Genomic DNA, 18,128 nt, shown 5'->3' on the forward strand with positions numbered 1-18,128 from the left:
GACATAGTATTTTCTTGTCCTGGGGCAGAAATCACTAGAATGAACGTACACCTTCCTTAGACAACCTTTACTGTGCTGTTGAAGGAAGCTCCAAGAATAGATTAACACTAGAGCAAAGGCATAGAGAAGGGGTAGGGTGGACGGGAAGGTTTCTGCATCCCTCTGGGATCTGTGATGCCTGGCAGAGTCCAGCCAGTGCCTCAGTGGAAGCGGTACTTTCTGGCTGGCTTGAGGTTGATGTATGTGGCCTTCATCTCCTCAGTTTCGGGGTTCCGTACGTCTTTGAACCGCTCTCCTTTGGTGCTCACTACTTGGTTGTCAATGTATCGGATCAGCTTCTTGGGGGCCTGGCAGATAATCAGGCAACGAATGACTAAAACCAGGGGTTGGTACTGCTCGTTCCACATCCCCAACTGCATACCCCTCTTACCTCCTTGGGAGCCATAGGTCGGTGAGTCTTCTGGTCCTCTGCCCTGTCCACCATCATGTACCTGACAGACAGGTAGATGAAGCTCCAGCCACCCTGGGAGACCCTCCAAGGCCTAGCTCGGCCCAGACTTACTTCTGAAGGATGAAAGACTTCAACTCCTCCTTCCGGGGGCCTCTGAGGCGTCTGGGTAAATCCTGCAGATAGACAGAGGGGACCTATTATAAGACCAGTGGTAACAGCAGGGGAAGAGAAGAGGGTAGGCAGGGCGTGTGCCTCACAAGAAGGCCTAATAGAGCTGGTGTTACTGTGGGGGAGGAGCTGAAAGACCTTACCTGATTTGGGCCACCCCAGCCTGGAGGCCCCTCTTCCTTGCCCTCTATCAGCATCTGCACAGCTTCTTCCAGGTTCCCCCGAGCTTTGGCCAGCACCCACTGGGCCTGCTCCATAGAACAGGTAGGGAACACCTCCAAGAGTACGTCTACTCCTGGCTGTTCTTCCTCAGCAGCAGCTGCCTGTGGGCACAAATGTTAACAGTGGGCTCCGCTTCCTCCTTTCCCACCCCAAAGTCCATCATGGGTTTTCTTCTCTAGCAGTACCTCATCTTGGGTGTTCCCAGTAGCAGCAGGAGGCCTGCTCTCTTCCTTGAGCTTTTCAGGTCGCCTCGGGGTCTCTGGAAAAATAGGCACATGACCTTGGACACAGGAGCTCTGTGGGTGCAGGTTCTCTTCAAGAGGCAGAGAGGTATCGGATTTGCCAGGGCTTAGGCGGGGGTGTGAATCCTCCAAATACCGGGTCCCCAAACTCACCTTTGTTCCTAGCACTGCTCAGCTGCACCGAGAGCGTCTGCACCATGTCTTCTATTATACCCCTGAAAGGGCAGAGAGATAGTGGGAGGACCACTCTGCCCCAACCCCAGCCAGCCAGCCCGTCCTCCTCCGTTTTATCCTAGCCAAGGCTTACCTGTGGATGTGGGCAAAGCCAGGCACATAAGCCTCCATCATCTCAATGAAAGCCTCCATATCAAAGTTCTCCTCTGATGGCCCTGAGGGGCCCAGGTCCTCCAGGACCCCAAGCACATAGGAGAAGATGACCTCATCCAAGCCACTGTAGGAGAGAGCAAGTCCATGAGGCAGCACAGTGGATATGTCAGCAGCCCTACCTCGTCTAAGACTTCACTCCCCAGTCTCACGGGGCTCATGAGTCAGCTCAGTCCTTGAGGCCTGCCTCCCCAACTCCTTCAGCTTTAGTTCTCAGTCAGTCCAGTGTAGGTGGTAGACCCAATCGGAGATTAAGACCATCTAAGCAAATACAGATCAGCTCTCCAGGGTGTAGAGATGGCTCAGTAGTTTAGAGTACTGACTGTTCTTCAGAGGACCCATGTGAAGTAGCTGCCTACACTGCCAGCTCCAGGGTGTCTGACACCCTCTTCTGGCCTCCATAGGCACCTGCATACACACACAGAAAAACAAATAATCTGAAAACAAAAACGGGTTAGCAAGATGGCCAGTGGTTGAGTGTTCGCTGTTCTTGCAGAGGACCGGAGCTCAGTTCCCACTTTAGAACAGGACCGAATGTTTTCTAATCACCTTTTCACAGTAGTATCTGGTGACACACTCTCTGAACTTGGCCTGTTCCTCCCTCAGAAGGAGCTGCCCTCTACCTCTGAGGTCTACCTCTGGGAGGTGTGCTGCCCTTACCTGAGGTCTGCCTCTGGGAGGTGTGTCTGAACGAAGGCAAAGAGGGCTGAACTGACGATCCTCTCCAACTCCATGCTCTGTCTTCTGAAGACATACAAGATAGAGTTGCCAAGTCTCTGGCCTGCCTCCACCCACTGGGCCACGGGGCAGCAGCCCCTGCTCTCCCTTCTGAGGCTGAACCAGCTATTGATGTTGCCCTCCTAGCTCCTGCAAGCAGAGCCACTCCCATGGCCACCCACTTCTACCTCCTCCAGCTCCAGACAGGGTACAACACTGTCTCTAGAAAATCCTCAAAGGGAGTCGTGCCTCTCCCCATCTACTGTGGCTAGAAGCTGAGGTCTCGGGGTCACATGCTTCCTGGCTAAGGAATCTCATCACTGAAGGGGCTACATGGCCCCCAACTCCAATCACAAGGGGCCCCATTGTCTGGCCCCATAAAGAAGGAGGTCTCAGGACCAAGCACAGCCCTTCCCCCTTCCAGGAGAGGCCACCCACTCTTTGCACAAAGGGACTTCTTTTTTTTTGCTCTGGAGCCTATATAAAGGAGAAGTCCTACATGGATTCTCTCCTCTTGCCAAGTCCCTGCCTTCCCAACAGTCTGGGCCATGAGAGACCTTTGTCATCTTCTAGGCTATAGAGTTCCACAGTATGGTCCTTGCCCACTCTGACCCTCCCTCCTCACGCGCACTACCCCATGCCCTTGCTGTTCCTTGCACCCGCTTATACATTGGTGGGTCCTAGCGCCCACCAAAGTCTCTGTATTCAGCAAGTCTAGGTAAATTCTTGCTGGCTTAATTTAAAAGCTTAATTCTGCTTTTAAAAACAGATTTGTTTATTTAAAAATTCACTTATTTTATATATGTGAGTACACTGTTGCTGTCTTCAGACACACCAGAGGAGGACACCAGATCTTATTACAGGTGGTTGTGAGCCACCATGTGGTTGCTGGGAATTGAACTCAGGACCTCTGGAAGAACAATCAGTGCTCTTAACCACTGAGCCATCTGTCTAGCCCCAAGATCTATTATTATTTTCTGTGTATGAGTGTCTGCCTGAGTGTGTATGGACACAAAGGTACACGCCTGGTGCTCATGGAGGTCAGAAGAGGGGCCAGGTTCATTAGAACTGGGTTTTCAAACCATTTTAAGCCACCACGTGGGTGTTAGGAACTGAACCTATGTCTTTTGCAAAAGCAGCAAGTGCTCTTAACTGCCAAGCCAGATCTCCAGCCCCCATTTCCATGTTTCTGACTCTCGCAAACGCTCAGTGAGAGTTGGGAGTGCACAGATGGTAGGAATGGCTCAAGACTCGGAGAACCAAATGTCAGCCAGTCCTCTCATTTAGAAAGCTCCAGAATCCACCTACCCCAAACTCCCCTCCACAGGTCCACATCCCCCGACAAACACATGCCATTCACTCAGCTACCACACATGAAACTTGGGGGTACCCTCGATCTTGCCCTCTCACCCTTCCCTGGACCCGAAGGATCAAACCAAGTCCTACCGACTACACCCTCTCCCCGTCCTGCTAACTTCTCCCTCAGGACAGCTCCCGTTCCTTCATCTCTGCTCGCACTTCTCGGGCTAAGGTTCCCAGTTATTTCAGGTTTTGGCCTACTGAGGTTTAAGCATATACTCCCCAATTTTGTTTCGAACACTTTATATATAGTTTTGCTCAATATTTGCCCTTTTAGCAACACCACCTAGGTCTTCTAAGATCACAGCCTCTGGTGGCCTCCCGCTCTGCAGGGATTTCTTCCCTGGCCCCCTGCTTCTGTCCCCTTCTCTGCTGCCCTCAAGGCCACTACCCTCCTTACCCTGCTGCTTTCTCTTAGCAGTGGTCCATCTGGGTCCCTCCTTAGGCACAACTGTATGTCATCAACTCCCAAATGCTCAGTCCCCTGGTTCAGCCTGTGAGCTGTTCTCTCTATACATTACTGACGACACTATATCGAAAGCTCACAGGCACCTTACACTTTGCACGTCCCAAAGGGACATCCTCTCTTACTGATCCCCCAGGGCCATCCTCCCTAAATGCATGTCCACACACAGTTCCTGCTACAAGTCTAGGAATGAACGGTGACACCACCCTGCCCTTGCTTTCCACCAACCAGTTACCAACTCCTGACTACCCTTTAACACATCTACTATGTACGTGGGTACAGTGTAGTGTAGTGTGCAGTGCTGTGGGATCGTGGGTGGGCTTGCTAAATGGGGTGTATGTATATGGAGGCCAGAGGGTGACAACAAGCTGTCTGCTTCAATGACTTGCCTACCTTTTTGGTTTAAAATAAGGTCTCTCTGTTTAGCCCTGGCTGTCCTGGAACTCTTTTTTTTTTTTCCCCCCGGAGCTGGGGGTCCTGGAGCTCTCTATGCAGCCCAGAATGGTTAGGGTTTCTCTGTGTAACCCTGACTGTCCTGGAACTCAGTACTCAAGAGATCTGCCTGTCTCTGCCTCCCAAGAGCTGGGATTAAAGGCATGCTCTACCAGGCATGCACTACCACTGCCCTGTTTGAGGCAGTATCTCTTTCTTGATGAACCCAGAGCATTCCATTTTGGCTTTTCTAACTGGCCTTGGACCCACAGTGCTGGACTTACAGGTTTGTGCTACCCCACCTGTTTGTAAGGTTTTGGGTTTTTTGTTTTGTTTTTGTTTGTTTGAGACAAGATCTCTTATCTAGTGTTGGCTGTCTTGGAACTTACTGTGTACTCCGGGACAGTCTTGAACTCACAGAGATCCACCTGCGTCTGCTTGGGATTAAAGGCAGGTACCACTATGTCTGGCTATGCCTGTTTTTGTTGTTGTTCTTAGCTTGGGTGCCAGGGATCAGAACTCGGCTCCTCATGCCTGAAGCATCCCCTAGCCCCATATCTTAGTTCCTCCTCAGCATCCACGTTGTGCCATTTCTCACCTGCAGGAGCTTCCTGGAGCTTTCTCTCTCCCTGCTACATCTCTTCCCCAGCCATGTCTTCTCCACACCATAGCTATATGAGTTACTTAAAGTCCGGTAGCTGGGGCTGGAGAGACAACTCCTCAGTGAAGGGTACTTACTGCTGTAGCAGAGTAGCAGAGTTTGCATGTCACCATCCACACCAGGAGGCTCCCAATAGGGTCTGACGTCCCTTTTTGCCCCACCTGAACACAATGCAGCTTTTAAAAATGGTGATGTGGTGGCTCACACCTTTAATCCCAGCACTCAGCAGACAGAAGCAGGTGGATCTCTATGAATTGAGTCCAGCCTGGTCTACATAGTGAGTGAGCCACTTTTAGGGCTCGTCTACTCACGACGACCCAGTACTCTCCAGACAGAGTAACTTTTCCTTACTTACCGGGGCTTTTCATAGCCATAGTTAATGAATTATTTGAACCATGTTTAATGTTTCTTCCAGTTGTTTTATGAAGTCGAAGACAACTCTCCTGTTTCCTCCCCTGGAACCTTGCTCCAACCCTCTTTCCTCAACATCCTTGGGAACTAGGTGCTCAAAAATCAATGACTCCTGTCTGTACAGATGATGAGTGAAACCCACTGAGTTTAATGGAGCAGCCAGAGTTACCTGAGTGAACTGCCCAGTTAGACCTAAGTTCAGGGGATGCAGCTCAGCAGTACAAGGCCTGCATGTGCAATGCCTGTGGCTGGACTCCTCAGCAACTCTCCAGAGTCAATTTAGGGTTAATGCTGAGGATGAGAGATATCAAGATTCCCACAGAATGTAAGGATGTAGCTGTGACAGGAAGGAGGACTGAGTAACTCCCATCTCCCAAGGAGATGACCATACTGTGACCCTTAGCCATGGGGCAGACCTTAGCCATGGGGCAGCCTTAGTGCAGGGGCAGAACACCTTTGCCCAGGCATTCTAGCCCCATCATGCAACTCCCCTGAAAAGGTACCCCCTCCAGACACTTACCCCACCTTCACACCCTGATTGTTGACAGTGGCCTGGAAACCTCTGCAGGGAAAAAGAAACTTGGCTGCCCATGAAAGCCCAGTTTCTGAGGAAGCTTCTCCAGGGATATATGGGGTGTCTCTGGATTTCTAACCAAAGGGTAGAGGTTGCAAACTGTCTTCAAAGGAAAAGCCTTCTTCCGTCAAGGTCCTGTGGCTGGCTTTTCTGCTAAGGGGCCATCGCCTCTCCTCTTGTTCTTGGACTGATCAAACATGGCCCAGATTTTAGCATCTGCCACATCTCCCTTCCTTCTCTCCCTTCTCTTTCCTCCCAGCTTCCCTGGCATGTCCTTCCTGCTTGGGGTCACTTCCTAATGTTTGTCTCCCCTGAGCTGGGGAAGGCCTGAACTACTAAACTGGCTTCCCGAGTCAGCCTGGGCATCTTGTTTTTGTTCTGGAATAAAATCAGGATTTCCATGGAACTTCTCAAATTCCAGATAATAGCCCATAGGACCCCATTACTTCTTGAGAACCCCAAACAGAGATTACTGTTTGGCGGTAACCTATGAAATGTGACAACCATTCTTTGAGGAGTTCTACTAAAATAGCTCTGTTGGGGGCTGGAGAGACAGATCAACAGTTGAGAGCACTTGTTCGTGCATTAGACCTAAGTTCGATTCCCAGCACTCACACGGCTCACAACTGTCCAGAATTCCAGTCCCTGGGGATACAACACTCTCTTTCAGCTCCAAGGGTACCAGGCATACATGTGGTATACAGACATACATGCAAGCAAAGGAGTAATACATATACATAATACATATTACATACATATAATTTGATGAAATACATCTAAAGATAGTAGGGAAAACATCTCTGATGAGGGTGAAAAGCAGCATCTACCAACTGCATATAAAGCATGGCATTAACTTTCTTAATCCTTGTAGCAAGCTTTAAAACGTGGGTAATTCTATTCTGCCTGTTACCTGAACGGAAATGAAGGCACTGGAAATTTGAGAAACTTTCCTAAGGTCACAGGGTAGGTTTAATGGCACAGGGAAAGAAAGCCTGGCACCAGAAGCCTCTGTTAAACACTGCACCACCTCTCACAATGCCAGTGGTGTGGCCTCTCCTGCTTGGCCATCCATCAGTCTTGTCTAGAACAGATTCTTTGCTTGTTCGCCCCATCTCCCTGTTCAGAACAACTTTCCCCCTGTGCCTCTACAAGCACGATTCTTCAGAAATCACTTCCTCTCTACAGCCAGCTAACTCAGCTACCATCCCCACTGGCCCAAGATGGCTTGAAAGCCTCCCAAAGGAGTGGGTACCGGCCTGCACCTTTCAGACACTCTATTCGAGGGTGCAGGGCTAGAGGGATCCTCTGGGCAACTTGGATTGGAGAATGTAGTGTCATGCTACTCCCTCGGAGTGGAGAGGCACTTACTGAGAGCAGGCCACGTGGATGGAGAATTCCTGGGAAGCAATGTGGGAAGGAGTCCTGGGGAGCTAAGGGAGTAAAGGGGTCCTTAGCCCAGAGGTCTTCACTACTTCTTCCGTGCCCTTTAGTAAAGACTCGATGAAGCGTAATGAAGGACTTAGCAAATACTATTTCACCTTGATTCCCACGCCAGGTCTTAGTACCAAAGCCATTGTGGGGAACAAGGGATCCGGCCATTCAAAGTTAGGCAAGTGCACAAACCCCGGGAGGTGAAGCACAGAAAGTAGAATCCCCCTGATGGCTGACCCTTGAAGCAAGAGCTTTTTATAACCGTTAGCAGGGCACTCAAAAACTTTCACAGTAGCTGCCGGAGGACAGCGATGCAGTAGCCGCCAGTGGAAGGGGGTGAGTCACGTGACGAGATAGGCCTGAACAAACTAGATGTTCCTCCATACAGGCCACGGAGACAATTAGAGAAAGGGGTCCGGCCGACACCCCCCCCCCGGGGGGGGTGTTGTAAGGGAACACCATGAAGTGTAGGTACCCTGTGTCAATGCTCTCTGAGACTCTCCTAAGGCTGGAAGGGAAATCACCTGCTCCGTCAGGCGCCGCCGGCGACTTGTCCCGCGCGGTGCAGTTCTTACCCCCTAGCCCCAACAAGGAGACCGAGGGCGGGGCCAGAGCAGTTCCCTTCTGGAGGATGACATGGTGGCCATTTTTGAAGAGGGCAGTTTGCCCGTACAAAGGCGGGGCTTCTCGCCTCATTTTCAAATATACCCGCGTTTTGAACCGGCTCCTCCGGCGGCCATTTTTGTTTTGGGTAGAGAGGCATGACTGACTTGTTCCCTTTTTGTCCGCTAGAGGTCCCGAACATTTCGGCATTTATTCCTGAAAGATTCCAGGATTTCCTTCCCTGCCTTATTTCCTCGTCACCAGGAGCCCCACCTGGAAATCCTATAGATTTCCCTTTCCTCTTCCTTGTCTTTCCGGTCCTTCTTCAATCTCTGTGGGTCACCGACTGGATGTGGTGTCTCCTATTGCAAGATCTAAAGATCTCCCCCATATTCCAGTATGTGTTCGATCTGGCTTCAAGCCCTGCCACTCAGTCAGCTCTTGGGGTCTCACTTCCAGGACCTTATGTGTCCCCTTTGTCCCTTATAGATGTCTTCCCAAGATTAACGTGGCTTACAGGGTCTTTAGCAGGTGATGAACATTAAATGCTTGAAGTGAGGATAGAACTGAACCCGGGTCCAAGACAGCCTGCAGACCCTCTGCAGCCACAGTGTCCTCTTGCCTACGCTGGCAGGGCTAATAATCTAGAAGAGACAGGGAAGCTATACACCAGGACCCAGTAAGTAAGTCCTCAGCTTCTGCTTTCTCTTCCTGCTACCTCAGCTTCCCCACACTGCCCTGTGGGGAAGCCCACAGACGTGCCTTCTTTTGAACTAAAATGGGTCCCCTTCAATAGGGGGACCCAGGAGCTGCTACTGCTGGCTTCTAGAAACTCAATCCCAGGGGAAAGTCTCCCCAACCCCTAGGGACTGAAGCAAAGAGATTTCTGCTCTCTCTTCCCCCATGCTCCTCACCATGGGCTCCCTCCTCCCCAACAGGGTGGGTGACTGCTGAGAAGGAGAAGGAAGGAGAAGAGGGAGGGGCAGGCTTGGCTTCTCCCATAAAAATACTGTTGCTGCCAGACTGGCGCTGTGAGGGTTAATAAGAGGTGGGTGACAGCCACTTTGAACTCTGGCCAAGCAGGCCTCTGGAAAGGAACCAATGGTCTCCCCCATCAGCCCCAGGCTCCTGCCTGCCCTCCCTTCTGGGTCCCCTTTCCCCCTCCCCTTTACCCATTGCACAATACAGATGACTGTTTATTCCTTACCACCCCCATTCCCGGAACCTACAGGTTTCCTCAGCAGAGCTGCCTCTTGTTCTAACCCAGACCCCTGCATACCCAAGGCTCTACCCTTCCTCTCCCATCTCCCATTCTTGCATAGTTTGCTACTGGGTGTAGCTAGATAGCAGAAAAGATAACCCTGAACCCTCAGGGAATAACAATGCCAAAGATTTCTAGGGGGAACCTCTCTATTCCTAACTCAGACTCTGGGGAGACCTAACTCTGTGCAGCTGGAGTCAGGTTCTGGGGCCCCAGAACAGAAGGTGGGCAGAGGGAAGGAACTGCTACAGACAAAAATGTCAGGTGGCACTTCCATGAATTTCTAAAATGGTGGTCTTAAACCTTCCAAAGGCTGAGGCCCTTTAATACAGTCCCTTGTGTTATGGTGACCCCCTGACCATAAAATTGTTTTTACTACTACTTCATGAGTGTAATTTTTATTGTTACGAATCACATTGTAGGGGTTGGGGATTTAGCTCAGTGGTAGGGCACTTGCCTAGCAAGCGCAAGGCCCTGGGTTCAGTCCTCAGCTCTAAAAAAAAAAAAAGAATCACATTGTAAATGTCTGTGTTTTCTGATGGTCTTAGGTGACCCCAATGAAAGGGCCCTTTGATTCTCAAGGGGTTTGCGACCAACAGGTTGAGAACCATTGCTCCAGAAAACCATCTGTTAGATATACACAGCTAATGTGGCCTTGCCCTTAGTTCCTGGTTTCCGGTCTCCTAAATTCTTATTTTTTCTCCTTCCCCAAGGTGGGAGCCAACTTCACTGAGTACTGCTTCAAGCCCTTGGCACAGAGGTAAGGAAGCCAAGTGTTGCCTCTTCTCTCCTCTTCCCTTAGGTGACTTTTGTAGGCTGCAGGGTATCCTCGACTGAAAAAGACTAGGAGCCTATGCTGTAAATAACTCTGGCTTATAATTCCTCAGGCCCCTGTCTCAGAAGCTGGAATTGGGGTTGAGTTCAGCATCAAGAGGTTCCCGGCATTAGAAACAACGAAAGAACCAGAAGGCTCATGTCTGGGGGTGCACTCATCAGGCACTGAAATAAGGAAGGAGACACTTGGAAAAACGGGTGTGGGGGGAGTGTCCCCAGCTCTGGCTTGAGGTCAGAAAGGGCTCTCTGGGCAGCAGGCAGCATGCCCGGTCCTCCCACACCTTCCTCCTTTCTCAGAAGAGCCTGCATGGGTGGGTGGGGCTCTGCCGTGCAGTATGGGGGCCTATTTAAGGCGCTCTGGTCCACCACATTGCTTACAGCAGATCCAGCCCTAGGGATGCCAGAGAAGAGGCTTTGTGGGTAAGTCCTGCTCCTCTCCCGGGACTCAGCAGGGGAGGGTGACTCCTGAGTGGCTGCTTTTGCTGTCCCTCTCCAGGGACAGTGCCTGGCTGTCACTTTAATTCTCTGGCAAATGGAAGCACAGCTCAGGGAAGTTTTCCTCCCCATTCAGCCATCCCCAACTCAAGATCTCTGTCCAATCGGGAGACTTTCCAGGAGCTGACACTCCTAAGCTACTGTCTTGGAGACCCCACCCCACCCCACCCCACCCCACACGCAGCCGAGGAAGCTTTTTCAACTGCAGATATGTGCCATCATCAGGTGCAAATTTTGGCTTTTTCCCCAGTCCCTCAGCCCTCTAGCCCCTATACGTGGCCCATCAAGAGCACATCTGGGCAGGCAACACCCAGCCCCTGCCAACCTCTGAGCCCCTCCCTTAATGCTCTTGTCTTCTAGCTGTGGGATCCCATTTCTCAGCTCCAAGCTCAGCACCCACCAGAGAGAGTGGGCAGTATTCCGAGCTCTCGGGCTATACTGAGTCTCAACATGTCCATGTTAGGGTGTGGAGAACATTTATAGAAGGGGAACCAAGGAGATGGTTCAAGGTACTTACCACAAAACTCGACACCCTGAAGCCCACATGGTGGAATTGAAAAAAAAAAATCTGATCTCACATGCCCTCTGTGCGTGTGTATGTGTGTTTGACATCCACAGAAGAGAGCTCTGAAGGGTGGGCAGCATCCAGGCTGAGAGAACTTTGGCCACCTGGCCCTGAGAACTGAATTCCATAGGCTGTGAACTCTAGCAGACGCCCTAGGGACTCAGTTCTGGTGCCTGGCTGTGCTACACCATCGATACCAACGGTTTAGGAAACCAGATAGCTTTCTCACAGCTGTCCACAGGCGCTCCTGGAGACTCCTTGGCCAAACCTTTTGTTTGCTTGTTTAATTCTGGTTCTTTGAGATGGGGTTTCTCTGTGTAGCTCTGGATGTCCTGGAACTTGCTTTGTAGTCCAAGATGGCCTTAGACTCACAGATCTGCCTTCCCTTGCCTCCCAAATGCTGGGATTAAAGGCATTAGCCACCACCTCCAGGGTCCAAACATTATTAATAACACTAACTTGGGGGTACTCTTCTGCTCAAAGGCTTAAGTGGCTTCCCAATCAAATCTCTCCTTGTGTGTGTGGGGGGAGGGTATAGGCTCTGAGACAGGATACCTATATAACTTAGAATACCTATAAAACCCAGCATACCTACATAAGCAGAATATCTAATTCACCCAGGGTACCTATCTAACCAAGAATAACCTTGAACTACCTCTTCCTGCCTCTACCTCCCAAATGTTTACAGACATGCTCCACTCTCTCAGCCCTCCATCTGTGTGCTGTCAGTCCTCCACGATGACGTCCACTTAGCTCTCAGGGCAAATCTTCATTGCTATCTTGTCAGTGATAACTGCTGCTTTCTCCTCCTGCGGCCCTGCCTTCACTCTTGCTGCATCCTGCTCAGCCCTTCCTGGGTTACCTCATCCCCATCACCGTCCGTCCATCCGTCCATCTGTTCGTCCATCTGTCACAGTCCTATCTGTCCTTTGAAACTTCCTTCGACTTCCCAACAGTGCATGGACTCCCCACATTCCTCCCCAGTGGGGTTGATTCATAAGCCCTTCACCCCGGTAGGTATCTCACCCAGGGTTCTGCACAGCACAGTTCCCCAACAAACGTCCCTTGCATTTTGTTGCGTGTCTCATGTAGGAAGAGGAAGTTTGACCTCGAGATTGAAATCAATCAGATTACACTCTCTTGTAGCCTCAGATGAGCTGTTGGATTCATATAGGACGGTGTCAGGCTGACCTGTGTGTAAATGGGAATAGTAATTATATCCACATCGGAGTTTTGTGAGCACGCACTTTAGTGAGTTGGTAACTGTCTGCACAGGGATTTAGTATCGTACGCAGCACACAGAGAGCCCCCAGGATACACGGAAGACATTGGCTCCTATTCCTTGGAAAATATATTTATTCAGTGTGTGTGTGTGTGTGTGTGTGTGTGTGTGTTGGGGGAGGTAGTGTATGCATGCTACAGCGTGCTTGTAGAGTCAGAAGAAAACTTGAGGGAATTGGTTCCCTCCTGTCATGTGGGTCCCAGGGAGTGAACTCAGGTCACCAGGCTAGACCTCAAGCAGCTCTACTGGCTGAACCATCTTGTTAGTGCCTTGTTGGTTTTTGTCTTTAAGTAGCATGGGTTCGACGGTAAGGACAGTTGCTGAGTGAAGTTGGCATTGAGATTTACCTGCCAGGCCTTCCCTCGTGATAGGCCCCAGACCTGATCCTGCAAGGGCAGGAGATGTGGGTCTGAGGATCGGGGATAGTTTGGTCTGGTCCTCCTGGGAGCTGAGAGTTCTGCATTCCCACCTACGGACATGAACTTGCATGATTGTAACCCTGGAGTCCTGACAGAGTGTGAATTGGGGCAAGGAGCTTTGAAGAACAGATGAACAGTCAGGGGCTGCAGCAAATCTCCAACCAAATAAGTCCATGCAGACACAGCACGGTTACAATATTCATAAGCTGCGCGCCTAGATTGGGCGGATCTACCCCTGCACTACTCTACTCCCCAGCAATGAGATCCTTGCTACTTGTGGCTTCTCGGGGCCACGTGGGTCCGCTCCACATTCCTTCCACCTCCTCTTCCTGTCCTTCTTCCTCTCTCTCCCTCTCTTCCCACACTCCAAAATCTCCAGCTCCAGCTCTCCCTTCCTCTGCCCAAGCACAGGCTCTAGGCTTTATCTGGCCAGTTAAAATGGGGAGAAGGTTCACAGGAAATCACCTGAGTTATCCACTCCTAGTCCAGGAGCCCCTCTTGAGAAAGCAGAATTAACGACGTCAGAACACAGACATCACCAGGACAACCCACAACCGTCAGGTCTCAGGCTGTCTGGGTGTTTTATAAGTCCTGTTCTTTGAGAGTTAAGTTCAAAGAAGAGATCAAACAAGGAAGCAATCAGCTCCCTGCAGGGCTGGGAGTGGAGTGTACCGATGCTGGCCTCTGTGGAGTAGCAACATCTAGCAACATCTGTCTCTAAGAGCCTAACGTAGGGCTCTTCCTCCTTCCATATGCCGGGCATAGGATAGGTAGGAGTAACTTGTGGGAAGCCAGGGGTAATTACAGCCACAGGGAGGCGAGTTTATGAACAGGGCAGACCAGAAAGGAGGGAAGTTAAAGACTTCAAGGGTCAGGGCCCAAGAAGATTGAGAAGGGGCAGAACGCACAAAACATGTTGTGTTGGAATGGTGGTTTATTTTAAACCACCTTTGTTTCTAAGGGTGATCTGAGCTGGCTGTGCTAACTCATGCCTTTAATCCCAGTACTTGGGAGCCAGACATCTGTGTGTTCTAGGCCAGCCAGGGATGGATAGTGAGATGGAATTCCATGTCATCTTCTCGTATTGGAGGGCACTGGGCATACATATGGTGTACATACATGCATTCCGGCAAAACCCTCATACACATGAAGGAAGAATAGAAAAAAATCAAAGGCTGGGGCTTTTTATCAAGGACTGTTTGCCTTAGAGCTAACCATCAGAGTTCTTTCCCCAGAATGTACGTAGTGGGAGGAGAGAACCAATGACCAGTTTTTTTTCCCCTGACTTCCTTAAGTAATATGTGTGTGAATGTAAAAATAAAAAATATCTAGCTATGATAATACACACACACACACACACACACACACACATCTCCCAGTGCCTAATAGGCAAGTCCTTGTGAATTCAAAGTCAGTTTCGTTTACATATTGGAGTTCAGGGTCAGCTAGGGCTTCACAATGAAACAGTCTCAAAAATAAAGGGCTGGAGAGATGGCTCAGTGGTTAAGAGCACCCGACTGCTCTTCCAGAGGTCCTAAGTTCAATTCCCAGCAACCACAGGTGGCTCATGACCATCTGTAATGGGATCTGATTATATACATACAGATTATATTTATATACATAAAATAAATACATCTTTAAAAAAAACAGTGGCATGTGTATGTAGTAATTTGTCTTCAAAACTTCTTTTAAAATGATCTCAGGGCTGGAGAGATGATGGTTCAGGGGTTAAGAGCACTGACTGCTCTCCCAGAGGTCCTGAGTTCAATTCCCAGCAACCATATGGTGGCGCAGAACCGTTTGTAATGGGATCTGATGCCCTCTTCTGTGTCTGAAGACAGCTGTAAGAGGCAGAGGCAGGCAGATCTCTGTGAGTTCAAGTTCAGTCTGATCTACAAAGCAAGTTTTAGGACAGCCAGGGCTATACAGAGAAACCTTGTCTCAAAAAACCTAATTAACTAATCAATTAATACTTTAAAATAGCTCTATAAAGTAAAATAAAAATTATATTCCTATTTCTCTCCCAAATCCCTTCCATTATTTCCATTTTTAAAAAAATCTACTTTTTTATTGTTGTTTCTTTCAAGACAGGGTTTCTCTGTGTAGCCCTGACTGTCCTGGAACTCTCTGTAGACCAGGCTGGCCTTAAATTCAGAGATCGCCTGCCTTTGCCTACTGAATGCTGGGATCAAAGGTGTGCCTCAGCATGCCTGGCTATATCCCAGAGGTTTGTTTTGTTTTGACATTTTACTTATTTTTATTCATTTATTTAATGTGTGTGTCCCAATAGGATCTGAATTCCGACCTCAAACCCCACATAAAAAGCAGGGCACAGCGGCGCATGCCTGCGACCACTGGGCGTGGGAAGAGGAAGAGGAAGGAGACAGCTCCTTCTGGTACTAGCCTGTTAGCAAGCCCCTAGGAGAAACCTTGTATCAAAAAACAAGCTGGGGGCTGGAGAGACGGCTCAGTGACTAAGATCACTGACTGCTCTTCCAGAGGTCCTGAGTTCAATTCCCAGCAACCACATGGTGGCTCACAACCATCTGTAATGAGATCTGATGCCCTCTTCTGGTGTGTCTGAAGACAGCTACAGTGTACTTATATATAATAAATAAATAAATCTTTAAAAAAAAAAAAACAACAAGCTGGGCTGAGGAGTGGGGCCTGTACAGATGGCTCGCCCTGGTGCATAGCAGTGCTCTTCCAGAGGTGGCTCACAACTAATTCCAGGCGGCATCTAACAACACCTCTGTATCCTCAGGCATCTGCAATCTACATGCACACGCACATGCACACACACAAACACATAATTAAAAAATAATTAAATTAATTCTTTGTTTTTTGGTTTTTTGAGGCAGGGTTTCTCTGTCCTGGAACTTTCTCTGTGGACCAGGCTGGTCTTGAACTCACAGAGATCCACTGCCTTTGCCTCCTGAGTGCTGGGATTAAAGGTGTGTGCCAATTAAATCTTAATAAGGTTGACGCTGATGGTATGTACCTGTGCACACAGGAACAGGCACACACACGCAGCCAGTGGTGAGACGAAGGAAGGACATATTAACTAAGTCAACACACACACACACACACACACACACACACACACACACACGAGATAGTCTGGCTCTGGTCTGGAACTCAGATCAGTAGATCTGTATCCTCCTAACTCTGATTCATGAATGCTAGGATTAAAGGGGTGCTGTACCCAGCCCATCAACAACACTATATTGAAATACCGAATTTTCCAGACATATTTAGGAGAAAAAGACCAGTCAGGTGTGTGCCCATGTATGCTCCCAATAGGCTTGAGAGGCCAAACCTACTCCTACTCCATCTTGGGACCAACCTCCATCTTAAAGAAGAAAAGCATGAGAAACTTGACCTGCAGTAGAACTCAAGCTGTACCCGAGTACCAGGAAGGACCCCACAGCTTGTCCTTGACCCAGAGTTACTCCCTAGCTACCTCCTAGCAACAGTCAATCAAAGATTAGTCTGATTGTATCAGATGTACTTTCAGACCATCTGTGATTATTCATGGTCTTGTTTCAGAACACCCACCTGTCCGCTTACAATAGACATTCAGTTAGATACTTGCCAACCCCCTCACTTACTCTCATTCCCTGAGAGACCTTGTCCTGCTGAGGGTTGGAGCCTTCCCCTCCCATCCTGCTGTGTCAGGGTTGGGTTGTAATAAAGAGATCCTAACGCTGTTACATCAGAAGCAGCTCCTTGCTGGTCTTTTGGGGTTCATGAACACTTCCTGCCACAACAGGCTTAAGCAGGAGTATTACAACCAGTTTGAGGTCAGTCAGTTAAATAGCAAGACCTTCTTTATCTGAAAATTAATTAAAGGTTTAATAAAAACTGGGAATAAAGGCATCATGGTGCACACCTTTAACTCCAGCACTTGGGAGGCAGTGCTGGGGTGGCTGAGTTCGAGGCCAGCCTGGTCTACAGAGAGGGTTCCAGGACAGCCAGGGTAACACAGAGAAGCCCTGTAGTAAGATTCTGGAATTGTGTTATTTTAAGAAACACAGAGCTATTATAAGAATTTTTGTCTTAATCCCAGATGTGGAATATGGGGCTGCTTCAGATTGTCCTCAGCAGGTGACAGATTTGCCAAGTGCTCTAGCAGGGGAATGATTTTTGTCAGGGGCAGACGGTTTCTGCAATTGTGCAGTGTTTGGAATTCTGGGAACTTTTCAGAAAAAAAAAATATATATATATACTTACATATGCGTGCTAGCACCCAAGTGATGTGGTGGGTCCAGGGAAAAAGAAGAAACAAGAAGATCAGATATCCTGACAATGAAGATTAAACTTGAGTTAAGGAACTCAAAGCTCCTAATCAGCAGGAAGTAGTCTAAGGACACGGTTGTAGTTCCTTTTCTTTCTATACTTTCTTCTCTCCTAATGTTAGGGGCTTGAAAGGGTAGGAAAAGTGTGGGAGGAAAAAAAGAACCCACAAAGTAGCCAAAGACAAGCTACAAAGACCTGTCTCAACAAACAAACAAACAAACAAACAAACAAACAGGAGGACATTCAGGCTGGGCATGGTAGTGCACACCTTTAATCCCAGCACTCTAGAGGCAAAGGCAGGTGGTTTCTCTGAGTTCGAGGTCAGCCTGATCTAGAGAGTTAGTTCCAGGACAGCCAGAGAGAAACCCTGTCTGGAAAAAACAAAAGAACAAAACGAATGACATCCCTCTGAACATCTAATCTTATATGTTTTACAGATGTGATAGTTAAGAGGTTCAGAGAAGCTAAGGACACGTGGCTTGAAAAAACGTCAGAAGCTCTAACCCTAGCTATCTCATAGGCGATGTTTCCCACATATCAAAACTATCCTAGGTCTTCAGATGATGTTTGGAGAGTGAGGCCAGGCCGGCAACTCTAGAAGATTGTCCACTGCCCACTGTGGAGGTGCTACTTAAGAGCAGGCCCTGGGAGTCAGGCTACAAACAGAGCAAAGACTCACATTACACAGATGGCAAAATGCCCACTTCTCTTATCTTGCAGTGGATGCTGGACTTCAGTCGTCCGTTTACTTCCTTTTCCAAGCTGGAGACTGCTGTGGCTCCCTCTGCTTTGTGAAGAGGGGTGTTGTGGTGCAAGGGAGAGAGAAAGGCAAGTGGGAGCCACACAGAGGGG

General features: G+C 49.2%; 1 protein-coding gene across 8 annotated transcripts; it reads right to left on the minus strand.

Annotated features, from left to right (window-relative positions):
- Nucleotides 1–46: 46 nt before the first annotated feature.
- On the minus strand, nt 47–8,160 carry Cuedc2 (CUE domain containing 2). 8 transcript variants are annotated; one of them, XM_032892112.1, is made up of 9 exons: nt 8,043–8,160; nt 2,128–2,208; nt 1,391–1,534; nt 1,237–1,298; nt 1,027–1,154; nt 763–942; nt 563–624; nt 431–491; nt 47–347 (listed from the first exon to the last, which is right to left on the minus strand). In XM_032892112.1, exons 2-9 carry the CDS (start codon nt 2,199–2,201, stop codon nt 201–203), a joined length of 858 nt encoding a protein of 285 aa, XP_032748003.1. In that variant the 5' UTR covers nt 2,202–2,208; nt 8,043–8,160; the 3' UTR covers nt 47–200. The 8 variants fall into 8 exon arrangements, with proteins under 8 accessions (XP_032748003.1, XP_032748002.1, XP_032748007.1 ...); XM_032892111.1 differs by having other exon boundaries at nt 2,128–2,211; XM_032892116.1 differs by having other exon boundaries at nt 1,027–1,100; nt 2,128–2,211; nt 8,043–8,157.
- Between the last annotated feature and the right edge of the window lie 9,968 nt (nt 8,161–18,128).

This window comes from Rattus rattus, chromosome 2 (genome assembly GCF_011064425.1).
Source record: "Rattus rattus isolate New Zealand chromosome 2, Rrattus_CSIRO_v1, whole genome shotgun sequence".
In the NCBI taxonomy this organism is placed as follows: domain Eukaryota; kingdom Metazoa; phylum Chordata; class Mammalia; order Rodentia; family Muridae; genus Rattus; species Rattus rattus.

Excerpts from the sequence above, each read along its gene's own strand:
- Cuedc2 (XM_032892112.1), bottom strand. The coding sequence starts at position 2,201 with ATGGAGTTGGAGAGGATCGTCAGTTCAGCCCTCTTTGCCTTCGTTCAG. Across the intron at positions 1,535-2,127 it reads CTCCCAGAGGCAGACCTCAG|TGGCTTGGATGAGGTCATCT; the intron begins GTAAGGGCAGCA and ends TCTCTCCTACAG. Across the intron at positions 348-430 it reads GACCTATGGCTCCCAAGGAG|GCCCCCAAGAAGCTGATCCG; the intron begins GTAAGAGGGGTA and ends ATTATCTGCCAG.